This window comes from Mastigoproctus giganteus, chromosome 12 (assembly GCF_048544385.1).
Source record: "Mastigoproctus giganteus isolate SK-2022 chromosome 12, ASM4854438v1, whole genome shotgun sequence".
Lineage (NCBI taxonomy): Eukaryota > Metazoa > Arthropoda > Arachnida > Uropygi > Thelyphonidae > Mastigoproctus > Mastigoproctus giganteus.
In genome coordinates, this window is record NC_143586.1 from 5,361,113 (window position 1) to 5,384,121 (window position 23,009).

Below are 23,009 nucleotides of genomic sequence, written 5' to 3' on the forward strand. Positions count from 1 at the left end.
AGATAGTAAGTCATTGTCTTTAAGATGATTCTTTGAGATAGCGTGCCGTTGGATGACTTCAAGCCGGGCAGTCGCAGGTGAAGGTGGCACGTTGGCTTAATGTGTCACGCAGTGTCGTCTGGACACTATGGAAGCAGTTTCAAGTACAATGGAACCATTAAAGTAGATCTAGCCATGGTCGCCGGTGGGCCGAGTCAACCAGAACATACCGCTATCTGACTCTAATATCAAGACGGAAAGCTACGATATCTTATAATCAACTGTCTCTTGAGGTCGCTGAGGCCACAGACGAAAACATTTCAAGTGGACTGTACACAAGGAAGCCAGTGGTTTGTATCCCATTAATCCATTTCTGCGGTACATAGGGGTACCGTGTACCGCAACGCCTCAAAAAACAAGAATACCTTAAATCCCATTAACCACCGGAGAGCTCGTCGAAACTGGTTCCATGAACATGTGACTTGGAGGCCTGACAAATGGGGTACAGTTCTGTTCTCTGTGTTTCGTTGTAGCTTACAAACAGATTCTAGACGTCATTTCATCTGGAGACAACGAGGAATGCGGTACAACATCAGAGAAATGGACACTTGCGGTGGAGGCAGTGTTCTAGTGTGGGGCGAAATAATGATCAACGGCAGCACCCCTCTTCGTGTTTTTGATAGAGCTACCGTAACTGAGAATAGATTCTCAAATGTTATGTGCGGCTTTTTAGGGGTGCGATTGGCCCAGATTTTATTTTCATGCACGACAACATCACTGCACGTCGAGCTCAAGGAGTGTACGAATATCTTGAAACTGAATATATTCAACTGCTGTGGCCAGCACGATCACTAAACTTAAATCCGATCGAACATGGGACGCTCTTGGGCGTTGCTTTGCACACCGACAGCCAACTCCTAGATCGGTTGGTGAGCTAAGGTCTGCGCTGGTGGAAGAATGGGATTTGTTGCCACAGAATCTTATAGACACCCTTATATCGAGCACGATTCACCGCTGTCAGGCCTGTCTAGCTGTGAAGGGATCATACGCCGTAATGATATTGTGTGACCATATTTTCGAGCATCTTGTGTCGACGTCTGTAATGTGATCTTTTTTGGTTAATTCTTATTCAACCCCTATAAATGCCCATTATACCTGTCTGAAGTTTGTAGCTGTCTGTCTCCCATTTCATCCTTATTCTGTGGTACACCGCCATACCAAATTTTGTCCCGCACAAGCTGCACGAGTTACACCACGTTCTTTACGTGTTCTATTATTTTGTCGAGCAGTGTAGGTCACTATTAATGCTGTTGCTATTAGTATTGCTGATAAATGATCTGCAACATTATTTAGAAATTAAAAAAATTGCATATGAATACCATATTTTAACGCTTTCATTTCTTTTATCACAGGCAGAAAAGCAACGCGCCGATTTGGCACGAGAAATTGAAGAACTTAGTGAAAGGTTAGATGAAGCTGGAGGTGCCACATCTGCTCAGGTAACGATGCTTTTTTTTACAAGTATGTACATATTTTTATTTATTGATTTCCATTTATACATCGGCATCATGGGAATAAGTTATGAAGAGCATGATTTGTGAATGTACTTTGAACAGGTTGAGATGAACAGGAGGAGAGAAGCAGAAATGTCCAAACTCAGACGAGATTTAGAAGAAGCCAATCTGCAACACGAACAGACATTATCCAATCTCAGGAAAAAGCACAACGATGTTGTAGCAGAGGTCAGCGAACAACTAGACCAAGTGAACAAGCATAAAGCTCGGTTAGTATAATGTTTAACGGGCACTTAGAAAACAAGTTTATATTTCTTTTCAAGAAACATCTTACTGTTTTGTTTTTTATTTTTCTAATGAAATCACTTAGATTTTGTCAAAATAAGATGCTAAATTTGTGAAATCCATTATAAAGCCTATATAGGCGTTATAATGGATTTTAATGACGTTTTAATTTTCTATCTACTTCAAAAATTATATTTTTCTGATATTTTATTAAAGTGCTTTCTCCTAACTAAATTCTTTTTACGTCTAAAAAACAATATATATTTTGGCTTCAGTAACAAGTTTTAAGATATGGAAAAACGCGAGTAATATCTGGCAAAAATAAAATTGTAAAGGAACACGCGTGAGAGGATCCCCCCTTCCTGCTACACTACAGAATGTAGGAACATAAAACGGACATTCAGATGAGTAGAGTACAAAAAAGCAGCCATATAATGTTCGAGAATAAACCATAAAATTAGATTGCCAAACAAAAAAAAAACTTAATATAAAATAAAATAAAATAAAATTTTAAAAAATGTGTAAATTGCGTTCTTGGTGGCTAAGCGTATCTTGTAACTAGCAATTTGTAAAAATCAGTTATGAAAATCTACTAGAATGTAAATATGGTTGTCTTTCTCGGCTCTGTCTATCTGTATAGCTTTTTATAAAGTCATAATGACTCTTCACTATACCTCTTAACACGTACACTCATGAGCCAAAACATTATGATCACCCCCTGTTTCCACTAGTGGATACATCCCACAGCACCTAGCAGTGACGTCGTGGACTGGCGCAGCACAGATAGTGATGGCCTGTCAGTACGAAGCTCGTGCAAAGGAAAAGGAAGGAGTTTGAACGGGGAATGATTTGGGGCCCTAGGAAGGCAGGGTCCAGCTTCTCAGCAACCTCTAGCATTGTTGGCTATTCGAGAGCAGCTGTAGTGTACGTTTGGTGGGAACAGTCCGAAGAGGGACACACGGCCACCCAACGTACTTGGATGGGGAAACCACCTGTCGAGGTGAATTATTATTATTATTATTATTATTAATATCAATTTATTTCCGAAGAAATGTCCCTTTACAGCTATGCAGCTAGAGGACATGAGTTACATACAGAGATAAAACATAAAATACAGACAAATGCATTGTATACAGAGCCAGGTAGAATATACGGCCTTAAACAGCCACTGGTGAAGACACAAAAACATAAAGTTACAACAAATACAAAAACATGGCGGTTAGCACGTGCTGTCCGGGACAACAGACGAAACACGATCCCTCAGTTAACGACAAACTGCAACAGGACTCGCAGAGAAACGTTTCCGAGCACACCATTCAGCGATGATGATCTTGTGGAGAGGCCAGGAAGTAGGCGACCTGTTTATGTTCCCATGTTGACTGACCACCATCGAAACCCCCTGCCTGCAGTAGGCACGAGATTTAATAAAGTTATGCTACGAAATTACTATTTTTTTTTGTTTATTTTAGGATAATGAAGACCTCAATAGCAGGGAAAGACTGTCAGGGTATCACGCCACAAAAAAGCTTTGAACAGCTGTTCCAACTTAAACAAGTCTATCCATCTCAAAATTCAGGTTGACCTATTAGGTACTTATACGCTGTCCTCCAACGTATAATGACATCCTGGAGGAAACAGACTAGTTTGAAAGGTGAAATCTTTGAATGCAGACACCAGAACCAGAATTTTTTTCTACTCGGGAAAGTTGGGCGTTCTCATTCTGGCTGTGACTGTCGAAAGCATTCAGATTACAAGATTGATTCCCCATCCGAACTGGCCAAGACAGATTTCCTCACAGAATAATTTTTTTCTTGACGTCCCTTCATTATTGACCAAGCTGTGAGGACACCGCTATACTAATGTAAAGATGTAACAGCCAGTTACAAATACATACGTATATTATATGCACAGTAATGAAAGCAAAATTACACGCATATAATATAATTGAACCTTCACAAACATGAATAAACAGTAATCAATCCACTAATCTGCAATAATGCGTTATTGTTTGTAGCACGGTTTGACTTACTGGATTGTCTCAACGGAAGTGGATGGAAGTCATGACAATCGGTATATTGTAATTGGAGTCTGGGTAGTAACTGTTGAATGAAAGCCATTGACTGAATTAATATTTGATTTGTATTCTTTAAAAATGATGAAAAATTGCTCACACTGATCTTTAAACTGAAGTAAATACATCTGGAGGAAATAAATTTTCTCGAGATGTGGAAACGAAAAAAAAATTAGTATACTTTTTCAGGAGTTATAATATTCGTCTAAGTTAATTCTAACTATGAAATAAAGGTGGAAAAAAAATACTTGTTTTAACTGAATTATCTTTTAATGTCATGAAAACTGAAAGACAAAATTGAAGAAAGTACCGATTTTTAAAAAAAATTGGTAAAGTAAAAATTATTTTAAAGAGATTAATATTGAAGAAATGATTTTGTTTTAAGCTACAAATCACGATTTTTATGAACAGCAATCAATGATGGTATCATAAACAATCCACACACAATTTAAATTGAATAAATTAATCAACCAATTTTTTAAAAGTTATTAAGGAAAAATATTTTCTTAATAGTTATTGATTTATTATGAAGAGGAAATGAAAGAACTGATAACATAATATGAATATTTTAATTCCAATATCTAACTGACTGCAGGTTGGAGAAAGAGAAATCCCAGATGAAGGGAGAACTGGATGACGTTCGATCAAGTGTGGACCATGTTAATAAAGAGAAGGTAAAAATCTACCTTAAGTGGCAATTCTGTGTGTCGTGAAATAACTAGACACCTCCCACGCATGCATGTTAACACAGAATATCAGAAATCTAGCTGCTGCGATCATTTCATCATGTTTTTCCTCATTTTTAATTAAATGATCCCGTGGAAGATCATGCAGCTGCATGAGCACAAACTGTGTCAGTACCCAATGTACATCACGAAGAGAAGTTTCACAATTTTTGATATCAACACTCAGATGAAATATGAGTACATTTTTGTCATTTTTATAAATTTTTTTACCCAGCAGAAGGGAAAAATTGCATTTTTTGACTTATTGCTGTTATATTTTTTTATTTTGTTTTGAAGAGCTATTTTTGATTTTATTCTGAACAAGTTTTTTGTATTCATTGTTCAGGATGCTATTTTTGATGACATCTTGTGTGCAATCACGCGGTCTCCAACATTCTCCTATGTTTGTCGCTAATAAAGCATGTACATAGTGTGTAGAACTGTGATTAATAATTTCCCTCCATCTCCCTTCCTCCCTTATGTAAACTAGATTAGACAAGGAACGTACTAGCCTAGCTGCTGAAAATGAAGATCTGCGATCACTTTTGGATCACACCAGTAAGGGACAGGTATGTGAACTTCGTGGTTTATATGAGCATGATAAATGTTAAAGTAAATGAGCTTTCTATTATGTAACTGCATATTTTTGTTTTAATTTCAAATTCTGATTGATTAAAAGTACTAGTAGAAAATATATCTCCTATATACATGCAGAATTCCTTTTCGGTCTTTGATTGGGATTTTTATCATTTCGATTCACAAGATCCCTGTAATTTCGAACAGTTCCATGCTCCAGGTAGAGTAAAAATGAAGACAATATGTCTAATTACAGAGGGTTTTTAATTATAAGTGAAAACATGCTCCGAATTAATTCTAGCCTTGATTTTAATATATACTGAATTATGGCAGTTCGAAGCAATTTCACTTAATCCCACTCTAACTTTTCTCACAAGAGAATTATCTATTACTTTTTTACTCAGACCACGATCCTGTATCTAAAAAAACTCTGCTTTCTGATCATAATAATCAATCTAGTAACAGAAACATTTATATCAAAAAATTCTGTGTACATTCATTAACCCTTTACCCATAGGACAATCCTCTGACGTGTTCGTTAGAAATTGCTCATCTATTCTTTTCAATCTTGCAACTCCACCGCAACCTTTTCTTCTTCTAAATTATTTTCTATCTGTGCATCTGCGAAGCAGGATAAACACCCCACCTCACCTGGCGATTTAAAACGAGCAAAAGTATTTGGAATCTAAAATAAAATTACTTTAAAATTATTATTACAGTATACTGAGTAATCTCATGTTCAATCCTCTTTTAATAAGCAAAATCAGACGTTAAAATTTTCATAAAATTGAAAAAACTTTTATCACCACCAGTCAGTTTGGCCACATAAATAATTTCAATAGCATCTTCCCAGGATATGTGGAACTGTGATCACATTTTAAATTTCATCACTTATGTTTTCAACCAATGTTCAAAAAACTATTTATTAGGATCATCCGGAAAGTTATTTCATCTACCCATGTCTATTGTGTTTATAAATTGCGTGTGTTCTTTGGTCAATTTGTCTGTTTTGCTGGATGAAAAACCGGGGGAAGGTAACCTTGCTATCTACGCCTGAGACTGACTTAGACCTGAGACTGACTTAAAAAAGACCATAAAAGTTTCTTGAGTCATCGACAGGATTCGAATCCGGGCGTTTTCCACCCAATGTGGAGAGGACGGTTATGAAATCACTGTGCTACTGCGCAGACCAGCCACTGTTTAGCCCTCGTGGGTAGCACAGTTGGTACAATCGCAGTCCTCCCCGCACTGGGTGGAAAGGACCTGAGTTCGAATCCTGTTAATGACGCGAGGAATTTTTATGGAGCTTTTTCACAACATGGCCGAGTTAATCGGTCTCAGGCAAGGTAGCATGGCCTTCCAATATGGCCTTAGTTGCTAATGTTCCTAAAAATCCTATTACTACTACAATCAATGTTTATTAGCTGATAGTTTTACTCCACTGTGTTAGCTTCTAAAGCCATTTGGATGGGACTTGATGACAATCTCCCATAATTATGTAACTTTGGCATGGACCTTCTTGAATGAACACCATTAGATGAACACATACAGTTCATTCGTACTTTCAAACTATTCAACCTATTTGCTGAAAAATGGATATATATGCATACGATATATATACGAGTATATTGATGAAATTAATAAATAATGTGTGGACCAATTCTTGACCTCGAGATGTGTGTTCTCTGTTTTCTAGAAAAAGCATACTTCCTTCGAAGTATGTTCCACCAATTTACAGTAATATGCATATATGCGATGATCCCTTGTTACCTGATAGCTGCTCTTACTTTTCATAATTTCAGATAGACTTAAATCACTAGTGTACAAATCCTTCCCAACGATATCCATTAGATGATCTATCATGCTAGTGGAAACGTTATTAAGCAACTGATTACTGACATTCTATCATTTTATAGAATACAATAAAAATTCTTATACACTGCTCGGCAAAATTAACAGAACACGTAGAAAACGTGTAACTTTTGATGAAGTGGGACAAAATTGGGAACAGTTCTGTTCTCTGAGCCTCGTTTTAACACACTAACAGATTCTAGACGTTATTTAATTTGGAGACAACGAAGAATGCGGCACTACACTCGAACATCAGAGAAAGGGACACTTACGTTGGAGGTGTTCTCGTATGGGCGGAATAATAATTAACGTCCGCATCCCTCTTCATGTTTTTGATAGGGATACTGTAACTGTGCAGAAGTACCGAGAACAGATCCTCGAACCGTATGTGCAACTTTTTAGCGATGCGGTTGGCCAAGATTTTCTTTTCATGCACGACGAAGCCACTGCACATAGAGCTCAAGTGGTGGAGGATATCTTGAAACTTAAGGTATCGAACGACTGCAGTGGCCAGCACAATCATACACTTAAATCCGATCGAAGAACATGTGTGTGGGACGTCGATTGCACTCCGACAGCCAGCTGCTCGGTCACTTGGTGAGCTAAGGTCTGTGCTGATGGAAGAGTGGGATATCTTTCCACAAAATCTTATAGACACCCTTATATGGAGCATGGTTCACCACTGTCAGGCCTGTCACTGATGTCATGTGACCATATTTTGTATCGACTTCTGTAATGTGAGCTTTTTGGTATTTCTTATACAACACCTATAATGTCCCTTGTACCTGTCCGAAGGTTTTAGCTGTCCCCTCATTTCATTGTAAATGGTACATCACCATACCAATTTTCGTCCCTCTTCATCGCAAGCTGCACAAGTTACACTACATTTTATACATGTTCTCTGATAATTTTGTCGAGCAGTGTATTTCGGCAATTTTCTTTTTTTTTTACAAACATTTTTTTCCAACAGAGCTTAAATAAATATAACTGAAAATACGGCTAAATGTAATGAATTTACTTAATTGCAAAAACAAGTTAATAATTGAGACCACTACTGCTGTTTAACAAAGTGCGATTTTTCCATGAAAGTAGATTTGTACAGATTGTTTCTTCTCTTCTCTTCTCTTCCCCCAAAGGCCCACATACTGGTATTCACACCTCTACGGAAGAATTCCAGTTTCCATGGTGACATTAATTATAAAAATTATAATTATTGTGTTCTCCTCTCACAGACGTGCCAGTTGGAATTGGTACGTTGGAATACACGTTACCGAAGGAACTCTGTAGGGTTTTTTATATTCAAACATCGGTTTTCAACATACAATGAAAATATGTGAGTAAGCTTATTTTATGAGAGAGAGAGAGAGAGAGAGAGAGAGAGAGAGAGAGAGAGAGAGAGAGAGATTTTACCCTTTTTAACAGAAACAGATGTCACAAAACTATTCCATTATTTCCACTAGGCCAACGCAGAAAAGCAGGCTAAACAACTCGAAATCCAAATGCAAGAAATCCAGGGGAAACTAGATGAAGCCAACCGGTCGTTAGGGGACTTTGACGCAAATAAGAAGAAACTCGCACACGAGAATTCAGAACTACAAAGGCAACTTGAAGAAGCTGAGAGTCAAGTAGCTCAACTTAGCAAATTCAAAATGTCACTTGGGAGCCAACTTGAAGACGCAAAAAGGACAGCAGATGAAGAGGGCAGGGTACGCATTTTGATTTTAATATATCTAATCTTCTTAAAGTTATTTCTTATTAGAAACCTGTATAAAATTTCTGAGTAAAACAAATTATACTTCCAATATCCGGCTGGTGATTTAACTTTTGTCCCGAGTCTGAATGCAGTGTGATTGATGTATTATGTATGAAGCCTTAGTGATAATCATTATGTCATACTACAGTAAGAACAAAGACAGACTACTTGAATTCAATTCCATTTTCTAATAGGAACGATCTGCTACCATGGGAAGGTTCCGAAACTTGGAGCACGATATGGACACTTTAAGGGAACAATTAGAAGAAGAACAGGAAGCCAAAGCTGATCTTCAAAGACAACTTAGTAAGATGAATGCTGAAGTCCAGTTATGGAGAACCAAATATGAAAGTGAAGGTTTAGCTCGCCTTGAAGAAATCGAAGAGGCCAGGTAAGAAAACAGTTTTATTTAGAATATTTAGAAACAGTATTATATTATTATCTATTTATTGATTATATAAAGAAATAATTATTGCTTAGTTTAGCCTAAAAGGTTTCTACTAACCGCATTTATCATCAATTACTAATTATAAAACTAAGGATCTATTTGAAAATAATCCATCTCAACTCTACTTAGTTTACGTTTTCATATGAGAAAGAATTACATTATGAAAGACGAAAAAACTATGATCAACCCATAGTCATGTTTGGTTGATTAATCTAAAAAGTGCACATTTTTAAATTCTCAGTTAAAAGAGTAAAACTGTAGATGTATTTTCTTGGTAAAAACAAATCCCTCTTCATGCAAAGACAAAAAAAAAAAAAAATCTATACACCATTTTCTTCCAATTCAGGAGAAAACTGCAAGCCAAACTTCAGGAAGCCGAAGAATGCGTCGAACAAGTGAATGCCAAATGCAGTGGCCTAGAAAAAACAAAAACAAGACTTCAGGGAGAATTGGAGGACATGTCAATCGAAGCGGAAAAGGTAAATAACCATTTCTTAAACATATATTTTTATTGCATTTATACACTGAATGACCACTTTGTTAAGCACCTATCCTAATAAATGAATGACAGTATGGATTCATTGTGCCATGGCCCCAACGGGGCAGCAAAAGTATGTTACAAGGATGCTAGTCTATGTTGACCCGGGGCGACTCGTTGGTAAGCACTGTGGAACTGCAGCAACGCCAGCTTTTTAAATCTAAATATACAGTGAACGGAGTTATACGAAATCTTGCGAAAAACAATGCAACACAAGAATATTTTTATTAACAGGCCCGCATATAGTATACTCATTCTCTATTCACAATAATCAAAACAAAATAATTTCTTTATTTAATACAAATATTAAACGGAGCTCCGGCTATCCAGGCCCTACCATAGCGTAAGGCCTTTGGTTCATCGGAAAACAACTATTTCCAATAATCATCTCAATAATAAACGAACAAAAACACGAAATCGTTTTAAACTTTGAAGTTTAACTGTAGGCGAACTGTGCGCTAGACAGTTCCATATTTTGCTCCCACTGGTTGTGCCAATGCCTGGTTACCAATACTCATTTTTTAGAGTTGACAAACAAAACGAGTCAAAGAAACTGCGGAGCGAGCAGTGCCAATTTGATCGTTGACCGTGAAGGTTGTGTCGCCACAATTTCGGTTCTTTTTGTTATTCGCAGGATTCGCCCCAATTCTCTTTTTTTTTTTTAGGAGCATTAGCAACTAAGGCCATATTGCTCCGGAATATGCGGTGGTCATTTCCTGACCTTTTCCGCATCCTCCGTATTTGGTGGTGACGGGCTCGAACCCCGGTCTAATCAAGAAGCGTGTGCTACGCATTGCTGCTCCTTCCCACCTGGCTACGGAGGAGCCCCAATTCCCATTAAGCAAATTATATCAGTGTTAAGTCAATACTGAACATTGACCAGTATTGAAGTGACCAGTTAACGTTTTGTGCCATTTTTAACTTGCTTATTATTATTATTATTACTATCTATGTCTTATAACCAACGCAATTTAATGTAACTTTAAGAAGCAGCACCCCCATACATCACACGAGCCGCTTCTGATGTTGACTCAACTGCTTCCCACAATTTTTGCAAATTAGATGGATGCCAATTTCTACTCGGAATGGCTGGTTCCACCTTATCTCACAAGTGCTCAAATTGGATTGAGATCTGTGACTTGAAAGGCCACCACAACTAGCTGCATTCATTTTCATATTCCTCGAACCAGATCCGTACAATTCTAGTCTTGTGACATGGAGAATTGGAGGACATGTCGATCGAAGCGGAAAAGGTAAATTCGGTAAACCATTTCTTAAACATTTCTTTATTGTACAGACTTGACACAGAATTGTACAGACCTTGTTGGAAGAACCCATTCGCAGATGGATACGCTGCAGACATGAAAGGATGTCTGGTCAGAAAAAAATTACAGATAACCTGTGACATCCAAACGTTATTCCACTAGTATAAAGGGGCCGAAACACTCCCCACGCCATTAGACCGCAATCTACCAGACATCAACCTGCATTTTTGATGCCTAGTAGGTCCATAAAACCCCTGCAGTTTTCACCATATTCTCGATCTCCCAACAGCGTGAAAAAGAAGGAACCAGGACTTCTCAGACCAGGAAATGCTTTCCATTTTTCCAGCGTCCATTATTAGTGTTCCTGAGTCCTCTGTAGCGGTACATACTTTTTTTTTTTTGCTGACAGGCTTTGTCCAACTGCAACCTTTTCTTTATCCTGCTCAAGTCTTGTTAACCTCCATTAGTGTCTCGTTTCGACGAGCTGTTTCCGAACAGAGGATCGCTGTTGGCTGGATGTTATTTGGTTATTGGACCAATCTCGATACACCCAAAATACAGTCCAGTCAACGGCGATCCTATGTTCGGAAATAGCTCGTCGAAACAAGATACTAATCGAGGTTGACAAGACTTGCGCAGTAAAATGTAAAGGCTGCAGTCGGACAAATACTGTATCCCAGCACAACAGGGGTACCCAAAGAGACATTTCAGAAGGCACAATTCATTTTATCTTGTCGTTGATGTGGTATCGCAGCTAATAACCGACCCGGGTTCCACTACCCGGCTAGTGTACCATACTTGTACCGTACTTAGCAGTAATAAAGAAATTTAATTAATTATAATTTAATTTTGAAATATTCTGCCTCGCATATTGCCATTTATGTGCTAAACTCATTGTGATTATTTTTATATTGTAAAGGTTTAGATCCTTTAAGTTACTTGTGAACAACAAAATAGAGACTATTTCCTTAATTTTAAAGGGTAATAAACGAAAATTTGCTGGATCATCTTTTATAACTGAAGCATCGGTTCATCAAAACATGTAATATTTTTAGAAGTTAACAGAAAGTATGTTAGTAAGATGCTTTAACTAAATTCTATTATAAAATATAATTTATTTTATTATTTTTTTTATCAAAACAGCTCTGTCGTGAATATTTTTTTCAAAAGATTTTTTGTACATTTTAGGCAAACGCTTTGGCCAACGCCCTGGACAAAAAACAGAAATCCTTCGATAAGGTCATTGCAGAATGGAAACAGAAAGTGGATGACCTAGCAGCTGAACTGGATGCCTCACAACGAGAGTGCAGAAATTATTCTACTGAAGTGTTTAAACTTCGTTCCCAGTACGAGGAAAGCCAAGAACAATATGAAGCAGTAAAGAGAGAGAACAAGAACCTTCAAGGTAATATTGAACGATAAAAATCCTGAATCATAAACAGACTTAACTGATAATATGTTGATATTTTTGAAATTCAATAAAACATTTATCCTTTCAGATCGCTTTCTCCACAGGAAACGTAAAACCTATAACATAGATTTTGGTTTATAACTCGGATCTAATAATAATTAGCTTCGTGGTAAAGCAACCAGTCATCAAGAAACAAAAACTATACAGATGAAAAAATAGCAATAACATCAAACCTCATTTAAAAAACAAATAGAGCAAACTTCCTAAAGTTAAACTCTCCCAAAGTAAGAGAATTTGTAATAAGCAAACCACAAAAGTGATCCTCGATGAAGACTTCTTTCAATGGTTGGCTGAAACCATATGCAACAAGAAGGAATTACCGAACTTAAGCAACAATATGTCAATTATGCTGTCATCAATCAAGATCTCAAGCAAAAACTGATAAGTTCTCAACAAATTGTCACACGAATCGTTGGATCTCACTAGTTTCCTGCGTTTGCGATCTAAATTTGCAGCAAATTAATATTTAATGTCATCCTACATATTTAGAGAAATTCTTCACGCTGGGATACTTCCAAATATCTCTGAAAGCAATATTTCTTAAACCAGTATTAAAAACTAAAACTTCAATTTTCTGAAGGATTTTAGACCAATTAGTATTAAACTGCAGCTTACTCAAGGTCTGTCAAAAGCTGATGTATTCCTCAGTTGGAAACATGGTTTGTTTATGATTCATATGATCTTTGCAAGTAAGGATAAGAATGCCATTGTTCCTCTGTGTAAGATGGCGAAACCGAATTTGGAATATTTATTCATGGCTGGAGGCCTATAAAAAGACAAGACCAGACTGTTGAGAAACGCTAATCGATGTCCGCTGAATTATGCAAAATTGGCTGCTCAATTTTAGATTATCATGATTTCATGATTATGGTTCATGGAAACAGCAGGTATTCATTCAATACTCGAGTCTTATAATAATACTCACAAAAATTCAAAACAAAAAAAAAAAAAAAAATATTTGATAGATTCCATTTAAGTACGGTTATCCTTTGTCCATACTTTTTTTTTTTTTTTGACATCTCAGATTTTATGGTTGTAACTTAAATTTTGGACACTAGTGCAGTTTCCAGGCACTAGAAGCTGAAGTATATCTGCAGAAAGGAAAGTTCCTAAAAGCATGCTCCCTGTCACAATTCAGAAGGGCCTGTGCGTGCTGTTGCGTCTCTCTTCCCAGAGTAGCTTCCCAATTTACCAATCCCACTTACGACTCCGTCTAGACACATGGATTCAGATAGGTACATGAGCTCTTTATCCACATTTAGTGGCCTCAACGTAGCTAAAGAGTTCATGCGCAGCTACAATATTAACTTGCTCCCACTAACGATGCTCGCATCCTTTAGAGATTCGAGATTCTTACTGATACCCAAGGATGCATACGATATAATTAAGATCTAAATTTTGTTTTTTTTTTCTTTTGAGATGTACGTAGAAGTTCCACTTTATTTCTATAATATTTAACACTGAACGTTCTTTTTTCAGATGAAATCAAAGATCTTATGGACCAACTCGGTGAGGGTGGACGCAGTGCACACGAACTTGAGAAGGCACGAAAGAGATTAGAAATGGAGAAAGAAGAGCTGCAGGCAGCTTTAGAGGAAGCAGAAGCTGCATTAGAACAAGAAGAAAACAAAGTACTCAGGGCACAACTGGAACTTTCTCAAATCAGACAAGAGATTGATAGGAGGCTACAAGATAAAGAAGAAGAATTCGAAAACACCAGGTAATGAAGCACGAGTTGCTCAACGTATTCATAAAGTATCGTGTGATCCGTGTTGCTCTGAAAGTTTGCATGATAAAATGAATTTGTCCCACCATAGTACGAGAATATTCAAAATCAAAACTAAAATCATTACCAACTTTTTCTATTTAAGTGTGACAGACATTTTTCAGTGGTGCATGGATTATAAAGAAAATAACCCATTTCAAAACAGAGTGTGATGCACATATTGGAATTACCAAATGACGCAAGGATGCTGGTAGTTTTTCATGTACCATCGACTGATAAGTATCTTTCCAGTTCTTCCTGATATTTCGCTAAATTTTAAACTGCAGCCATCCTTGGAGGTAATTTATTCCCGCTGTCAACTGTTCGTTGTCCAAAAGAATGCTTCCTGAGATCCAATCTATTGGTAGGGCCCTTTAGTTTAAAATTATTACTCATGGTCCTTGTCTCTCCTCCACAGGAGACTATACTACCCAGTTTGCTCATCTCTTTTAGTCTTATACACTTAAAATCATATCTACCCTCTTCCTCAGATAACTACTACTAGATCTGTTTCCAATCTTAGACTATCTTTCTTGTAGATACAATCCCTTGCAACCCTTACTATTCTACTGCTCATCTTTGAACCATTTCAAGAAGTGTTAACGCCATCCTCTCCGACCTTGACAGAGCTTTCAACATTCCCATTACCTAGTTGGAATAACACTTCATCGTTACTTTAAAACACTCCATACTGGATACTCAATTATATTAATAACTGCAGAAATTTTGCCATTTCAGAATGTGGGATACTATTTCCTTGTTTTCCCTCTTTCATTCGGAAGAAGATCGAGGGCTCTCTTTGAATCAAAAATTTTTGCCTTTCCTTCCAGAATACCGTATTAGTGTAGGCTCACTGGACAACACCAACTTCTTTCGGTTATTAAATAAATAAATAAAATGTCTGGGTGATTTTTATTTGATTAGCAAAATTTCAAGAAGCTTTAACTCGCAATCGATTTAGAATTCATGTAAATATTTGAGAGCTTTTTCTTTTATTATTGACCCTAACACGCTTCCAGTAAATTCAAATTTTACGTGGGACATAAACCATATTTCCTTTTAATTAACAGAAAGAATCACCAGCGTGCAATCGACTCCATGCAAGCCAGCTTGGAAGCCGAAGCTAGAGGTAAAGCTGAAGCACTAAGGATGAAGAAAAAACTGGAGAGTGACATCAATGAACTGGAAATCGCTCTCGATCATGCCAACAAAGCCAACGCCGAAGCCCAGAAGAACATCAAGAAGTACCAACAGACAATGAAGGAACTACAACAAGCATTCGAAGAAGAACAAAGGGCAAGGGAAGAGCTGCGGGAACAGTACGGCATGTCAGAAAGGCAATGCAATGCATTGCGAGGCGAACTAGAAGAAAGCAGAACGCTACTGGAACAGGTAGGCAAAACTTATTTATATCTCTATGATAGGTAACTATCGCGGGAATATAAATAAACTGATCTAGTTACAGTTTGAATAAGATAGATACATTAAAGAAATTAAGACCATTTGGTACCATTTTAAGATGTAATTAAGAAGCAGGATACTGTTTCAACGCAGTTTATTAATAAATTGAAATAGTTCTATAGAACAACACTACTCTGTTAGGTTTTATCTTGACAGTCGAGGAACGACGTTGTCCATTCAGTGTCAGTGACAGCGCTTTGCTTAGGCTCTTTAAAAACGACTACACCCGATGAAGGGAGAGGGGCTCAGTACCCGGCCCGTAATTCTTCGAGAGGTATGGCTGAGACCTTAATCAGCTGAGATCGTTTAAATAATTAACTTCATATTTAATAATCGGCAAAAAACCTACAAGTTTAAAATGTTTAAAATAAATTAATAAATTTTTTTATTAATTTTTATCTTTCTGATTTATTATATGTTAAAATTGATTATTCGCTGTTTAACTTTACATCTATATGTGGACACACTCATACAGATGTGTTGACTCAACAGGAGTCAAACACACACCCAAAGGTCACATGTGGGACAACCACGTGTGGTCGACACACATGATGAGCGTCGTGTGTATCATAACACAGCAACGATGCAACACAATGGCCGCCCAAATTACCATCCAATAGAACGTAAGAATAGACCAAGACCAATATCCAGATGGACTATGCGCCGTACATTAGTTATAGTATACGCTATGGAAGTTGATGTCCTTCACTGGTATCCATTCTCACTGCGAGACTCAAGGGCCAACAAATTGGACCAACTCCATCATGCTGATGGCGTATTCGCATTTTGAGAAGTGTAACATGAAACCATGCACAGGATGCACTGTTCGCAGGCTAGGGGAAGTGTTATGGTTTAGGGACTGTTTGCGTGGCATGCCCATGGATCCTCTGATCACCGTTAACTAATGCCTTGATCCCTACCTTTGTATCGTCACCGACCAAGTACATCCCTTCGCCATGACAGTGTAGATGACTTCGGCGTTTATCAACGAGATAACGCGCCATGCCACAAGGCCAAGAAGCTTGCTAAATGGTTTAAGGAATATGACAATAAATTTCCTCCATTTGAAAGCATCGAAAAGGACATTCAATGCTACGACCATCCACCTGACGATGCGCGGCATTACTGGATATATTGTGCAACGCATGAATAGCACTATCACAAGATATCCCTCAACACCTTATGGAGTCCATGCCAAGACGTGTACGGGATGTGTTACGGGCAAAAGTTGGGCCCCATGAGGTATTAGGTAGGTATTGCTAATGCACAACCAACTCAGAGTATATAAAGGTAGGGGGAGGGGCCGTCGTGCACTTTGTACCGGCGTCCCCTTTAGCTCTCTGGAAATGACTTGAGAAAGGCAGAATAGCGTTACTTTATTGAACTATTTCAATTTGGCCCACTTTTCTGTGGGACATTCATTGAATGTTGTTGATTTAGTATAAGCTTTGATATTACTTAGTGTTTGTCTGGACTGTTGATGGTCGACAAGAAAATTTATTCTCAAACCGTTTATCGATTTCTCCAATTTAATAAACTTCTTTTAGACAGTATCTATATCTCCTTATCTAATTAATGTTGTAATTTAACTTACCAAACTCCAGATTTTTCGATCAAATCTTTATATAAATTTATATAAACTCAATAAATAAATTTAGGGCTGGGGAAGACATTATGAAGCAGGTGCCAATCCGATCTTTAGAGAGCATTGTATTTGTTTGATCATAAAGTCTGCAGAACATCTTATTAAAGTAAAAATTAACAATATGATCCATTACAGCACACATTGGGACAAATATTCATAACTGGAATTTATTTGTACAATCTCATTAGACATAAATGCTTTTACTGCCATCATCATTTTGTAGACAGTCTTATGTTAATTCGTTAATATCTTTTTTAGTCTGATCGGGCTAGACGTTCTGCTGAGGGAGAACTTCATGACCTCCATGAACAGGTCAACGAACTCGTAGCCCAAACAGCTTCTCTATCGATGGCCAAACGCAAACTAGAGGGAGAGATGCAAGCTTTGCATGTAAGTATTAAGAAAGCGCTGTTTTCATTTCATTTATTTTTTTAATTATTTCATTAACACGACGGTTTACTGAAATTGTTTTTGGCACGTTTGAAACTCGCGTGATAACTCACTATTTGTTTTATCTCCATTTCAGGCCGACTTGGATGAGATGCTGAATGAAGCAAAACAGTCAGAAGAGAAAGCTAAAAAGGCTATGGTTGATGCCGCTCGACTGGCTGATGAACTACGGTCGGAACAGGAGCACGCACTACAACAAGAGAAGATGAGGAAAGGTATGGAACAACAACTGAAGGAGTTGCAGGTCAGGTTGGATGAAGCTGAAGCAGCCGCACTCAAAGGAGGCAAGAAGATAATACAAAAACTAGAACAAAAGGTACTCCATTTGCCTCCTTCAATGATATTTTCTGCTTGTGGATGCATCACTATCCATTGCAATGTCGCAAAGTGACATTCTTATGGGTAGATGCATCCACAGGTGCATCTGTCATATTTAACAGCATCATGATTTATCCAAATTGTGTGGCAATAATTTCATAGTTTCTAACATAATAAAATTCCATGTTCTCAGTAGAAATATTTCTTCTCTAGGTCCGCGAGTTGGAGAATGAATTAGAGAATGAACAACGCCGCCATGCAGATGCTGCCAAGAATTACAGGAAATCTGAAAGGAAGATTAAAGAAATTCAATTCCAAGCTGAAGAGGACCGTAAAAATCATGAACGTATGCAAGATTTGGTAGACAAACTACAACAGAAAATTAAAACATACAAGAGACAAGTTGAAGAGGCCGTAAGTACCAATATTTCGCATTAAAAATTAAATCAATTTTCAATTTCATTAAATTTCAATATTTACCAATTTAGAGCAAGTTTAATTTGGGCCTCCTTTTGGATGTCCCAGAAGACTAGGGTGAAAAAGGATTTTTACGCTGATCTGCTTTGCATGTTCTCATAGATGACAGTAATGTTGGAGGGTTACCATATTTAACCTTGTTTGTCTCCCTCTCTCTCAGCAATGAAAAGACTTATACTGTAAATATGTGTACAGTTCATCTGCATATCTATTGCATACAAGTACAGTAATATTTGTTTCTTTTTTTTTTCTAAGCATTTTATTGTTAAATTGTTTAACTTGGTGTCTGAATCACCAAGAAAGTGTCTGAAAAACCCTTTGCAGCCTGAAATGACCTTCAATTTCTACTACGTGTGAGAGGACGGTTTACCAACCTCTACAGTATTACTAAACGTGCAAATTCTTTGTTCTTTGGTTGCAGGGTTAATAATCGAGACAAACCTTCGTTAAAGCTCCACATACATACTGTTTGTATTATGGTTCCACATACGTGCTATTTGTAACCTGCAGCACAAATCTGAGAATGCGCCTAAATGGAAAAATTAAAAATATGCTTTTGCTGTTCCTATGGCGTGGCAACCATATTGAAGTGCTATTTCTTCAGGACAAAAATAAAAATCAGGGAAGGCCATAAAACTACAAGCACAGCGTCAAATAACCTAACACACCATCTGCAATAAGGCGTGTTCTACAAAATGAATACCTACCAATACCAGATTCCCAAATATCATGGGTATATATATAACCAGGATTCTTGCGTTGCAGACTTTGCTGGGGGCGTCCACTTACACAGATTTGGACTACCAACAAAAAAATTAAAACACGCTATACTTAATTATTGAAGAAGAGTTGAATGACTTAGTTCGTGATTGAAACTTATCTAAAGGGCAAGCTGAACGCCTAGGTTACAACAGTGAAAGCCCTCATAGATGTTGTTGTAGGGTTTTAGGAGAATCGGTGACTAACGCCATATTGCTCCATGTATATTGTCTGTAAATTGCGCGTGTTCTGAGGTTGATTTTCTGTTTGGTGGACGAAAAACCGAATTTCCGGAAGAAAAAACAATGCTACCCTCGCCTGAGCCCGAGTAACTCAGTCACGTTGTGAAAAAGGCCCATAAAAATTCTTCTCGTCATCGATGAGACTCGAACTCAAGTCTTTTCCACCCGGTGTGGGAAGACAGTGATTATACCAACTGCGTTAACTATGAGGGGGGGGGGGCCTGTAAATTACATTGCTGCTTTCTTAAGAGGGCAGGAGCAGCAGTGCGTAGCACACGCTTGTTGATAGACCGGGGTTCGAGCCCGTGACCACCAAATACGGAGGATGCGGAAAGGTCAGGGAATGACCACCGCATACCTCCGGAGCAACATGGCCTTAGTTGCTAATGCTCCTAAAAACCAAATAACAACAACAACATCTTAAGAGGGAAAGCTAAATGGACTATAAGAAAAACTTTCTGGGCGGCAAACATTTTTAAGGGAAAATAATGTGTATAATACATTATGTTTGATTAACATATTTCGAAATGAATGACTCATTTCTAAGAAGGCACATTTATTATTCTATGATATTTGAATATTAGCTATTCATTAAATTAGTAAAATTTTAGTATATCTTTCAATGAAGATGTGATAGATACCTAATTTTGGTAGTTCTGGAATCAGGGGAGATCAATTTACTTTAGAATTTGCAACTTTTGCCCCAGACGTATAAAAAAATTTTGTTAGCTAGTGTTATGCGAAAACTTCGAAATCGAGATACCAACAAACTGAAAGCTTAAAATAATGTTTACTTACTACAATCACAGGGCCCTCGTGGGTAGCACCGTTGGTAGAATCGCTGTCTTCTCAACACCAGTGGAAAAGACCTGAGTTCAAGTTTCGTCGAGGCCATGAAGAATTTTTATGGGCATTTTCACAACGTGGCTGAGTTAGTCGGTCTCAGGCAAGGGTAGCATAAATTTTTCTTCCAGAAACTCGGATTTTTCGTCCAGCAAACAGAAAATGAACCTCAGAACACATGCAATTTACAGAAATGGTGGTGGACTTTTCCGATGCTTCTAATACACAGATCCATTTTAATTGCTGTTTTTCAAATCGCGTGAGCAAGGGCGTAACTACCACAGTGCAAAAATTAGCAAAACTTAAGGGCCCATAAATACAGGAGGCATCCGCTGATCTGTCCGATAATTTTTAATAAATATTATTGAAAGAAAGCTAAATGAAATGGTTATAACGGTTGCTAGTTGAATGGTCATAAGTAAATTACGACTATATATTATTGTTTAGCAATTGCTGTGGTACGATATTTGTGGTCCAGTAAAGCTTACAAGATAACTGCAAGAAATTATTTTAAACATCAATTAAAAACTTTCATATTTTCATATTTCAGGAGGAAATTGCAGCACTTAACTTGGCCAAATTTAGAAAAGTCCAACAGGAACTCGAAGATGCCGAAGAACGCTCCGACATTGCAGAGAATGCACTTGCAAAACTAAGAGCAAAGAACCGTAGCTCAGCATCTGCTGGAAGGGGAATGAGTCCGGGGGTAAGTTCATAGATACGTGATTTGCGATTTTTGTACTTTGTTAGACTTCCATCATTTCTCAGCTGCTCTACAATAATCAGTAAAATATCTCATTGTAATATAAATTTATTATTACAAATAATATGTATTTATTTTCAAGCAAGAAAAAAAAAGTCTTAAAATATCCTGAGTAAATTTAGTTTAGTAGCTAAACCTGGTAGCCAACCGCGGGCCAGATTCATCCCCAGAACAACTCTAGCGCTTTCGCGACGATTTTTCTTGATGACTTGATTAGATTATTTCTTAAAATTATAATAAGTCCTCCAACTAACGCAACCTAAACTAGACACATTCATTATTTTACGATTCTTCATATGATTGCAAAAACTACCACACTCCTTATTGTAATTTAAAATTCGGCTTTTAATTAATGCTCCTTGCTGTATATCAGCTGATCGAGTTTCTCCTCCCCTCTGTACTTCAGATGGAACTTCACCAATAATGAAGATGTGACGTAAGACATTTCGTGTGAATAAATTATTTGGCCAATCTGGTTTGAAATATAATTAAATAAAACTGAGCGACCCCTTAATGATTATGATGCTAGATGGTCATAACCACTTAACAGCCATTACAATAGATAACTATTCGATTTCCAAGGCTGGACCGCTAGCAACAGCGTTCGGCTAATTCCTAAGTATTTTTCTAGAATGTTTCTTAGTTTAAATTAATGTTCTGTCCGAATCTCAGTCATTCCTATATTGCTTCATTCTTGTCTTCACTATCTCTCTCTCTCTCTACAGCCTGTTATGAAGCCTCGAGCTAAAGCCAAAGTAGCAGATGAAGAATAAACTTTCCACTGTAGACTTCCTCTAGGTGAGAAAGACGTCATTTTTGGTCTGGGCAAATGGCCAATAGAGCACGACACTAACAGATGCAAGGTGTTCATTTGCAAAGCTCAACTTAATTTGATTTCGGCTTATGAAAATATTACCAAAAGTGTGTTTATAAGTTCCGAAAAGTAAACACAGTTTTGGCTATTAAGATTGTATTGCCTAGCATTTTGCTTTATTCTCATATTTTTAAGTGAGCTTGTAATGAACTACTTATATAAGTGCCTATTTAAATATCGCACAATTTGCAGTTCAGCAGCAAAGCTAACATCAGCCATTATAAAGTAGAAAATTTTACTAATTACATGAAAGAAAAAGGTCAGCTCCTATAGATTTTAGAAGTGTGCCAATTCAATATAGCATGGTAATTCTTAAATTCATTCAAAGGAGCAGATTTGTTACTTAATATACTAACCGTAATATTACTAATATTTTGGAGAATGATTATAATCTCACATATTGAATAAGGAAACTAAACCCCGTTCACATATACAACGTAATGTTCCAAAATGTCAGCCAACTTTCCCATTAAAAAGTATAATTTTACTACACTTTTTAGTGGGAAATCAAATCGACATCAAATTGGGATTTTCATTGAGGATTCGTTTTCTTCCAGAAACTCGGATGTTTCATATCGAAAACAGAGCACATGTTATACGTAAGCATGATATACTTACGTGTCATGACACATGATTATATCTGTCTAAGTTCTAACACCAAACTTCCCGACTCAACTACAGTCATGACAAGAGGCTCTCCCAAAAGACCATAAAGCTACAGAATAGAAATTTCCACTTGAGGCGAAAAGATTTTCCAAAAAACATTAACTGAAGGTCTCCTACTTGCCAATGCTGCTAGCAACTTGATGTGCATGTCACATTTCTGGCAGCATCGGCAAGTAGAGTCTGTCAGCAGCATGGTCTGATGATGGCTATCGGTAAGATGTGCCTGAAACGTCACCTTAAATATATAGTGATTTGGGATAAACTATATTG

At 37.4% G+C, this 23,009-nt stretch overlaps 1 protein-coding gene across 9 annotated transcripts in view; it reads left to right on the forward strand.

Moving 5' to 3' along the window:
• The window catches only part of LOC150076647 (myosin heavy chain, muscle-like), a 138,992-nt gene that overhangs the window by 109,041 nt on the left and 6,942 nt on the right, over nucleotides 1-23,009 (forward strand). For 8 of the 9 annotated variants that reach the window (XM_090386356.1, XM_090386357.1, XM_090386350.1 and 5 more), the window contains exons 29-42: nucleotides 1,392-1,478; nucleotides 1,596-1,762; nucleotides 4,445-4,523; nucleotides 8,462-8,707; nucleotides 8,949-9,145; nucleotides 9,549-9,681; nucleotides 12,194-12,410; nucleotides 13,956-14,196; nucleotides 15,312-15,633; nucleotides 17,606-17,737; nucleotides 17,874-18,113; nucleotides 18,329-18,529; nucleotides 20,987-21,142; nucleotides 21,925-21,997. In XM_090386356.1, the coding sequence (XP_090242482.1) occupies nucleotides 1,392-1,478; nucleotides 1,596-1,762; nucleotides 4,445-4,523; nucleotides 8,462-8,707; nucleotides 8,949-9,145; nucleotides 9,549-9,681; nucleotides 12,194-12,410; nucleotides 13,956-14,196; nucleotides 15,312-15,633; nucleotides 17,606-17,737; nucleotides 17,874-18,113; nucleotides 18,329-18,529; nucleotides 20,987-21,142; nucleotides 21,925-21,972 (2,466 nt within the window). In that variant the 3' untranslated portion in view covers nucleotides 21,973-21,997. Of the gene's footprint in view, nucleotides 1-1,391; nucleotides 1,479-1,595; nucleotides 1,763-4,444; nucleotides 4,524-5,064; nucleotides 5,144-8,461; nucleotides 8,708-8,948; nucleotides 9,146-9,548; nucleotides 9,682-12,193; nucleotides 12,411-13,955; nucleotides 14,197-15,311; nucleotides 15,634-17,605; nucleotides 17,738-17,873; nucleotides 18,114-18,328; nucleotides 18,530-20,986; nucleotides 21,143-21,924; nucleotides 21,998-23,009 lie in introns of all 9 variants that reach the window. The other variant, XM_090386358.1, reaches the window with a different exon arrangement.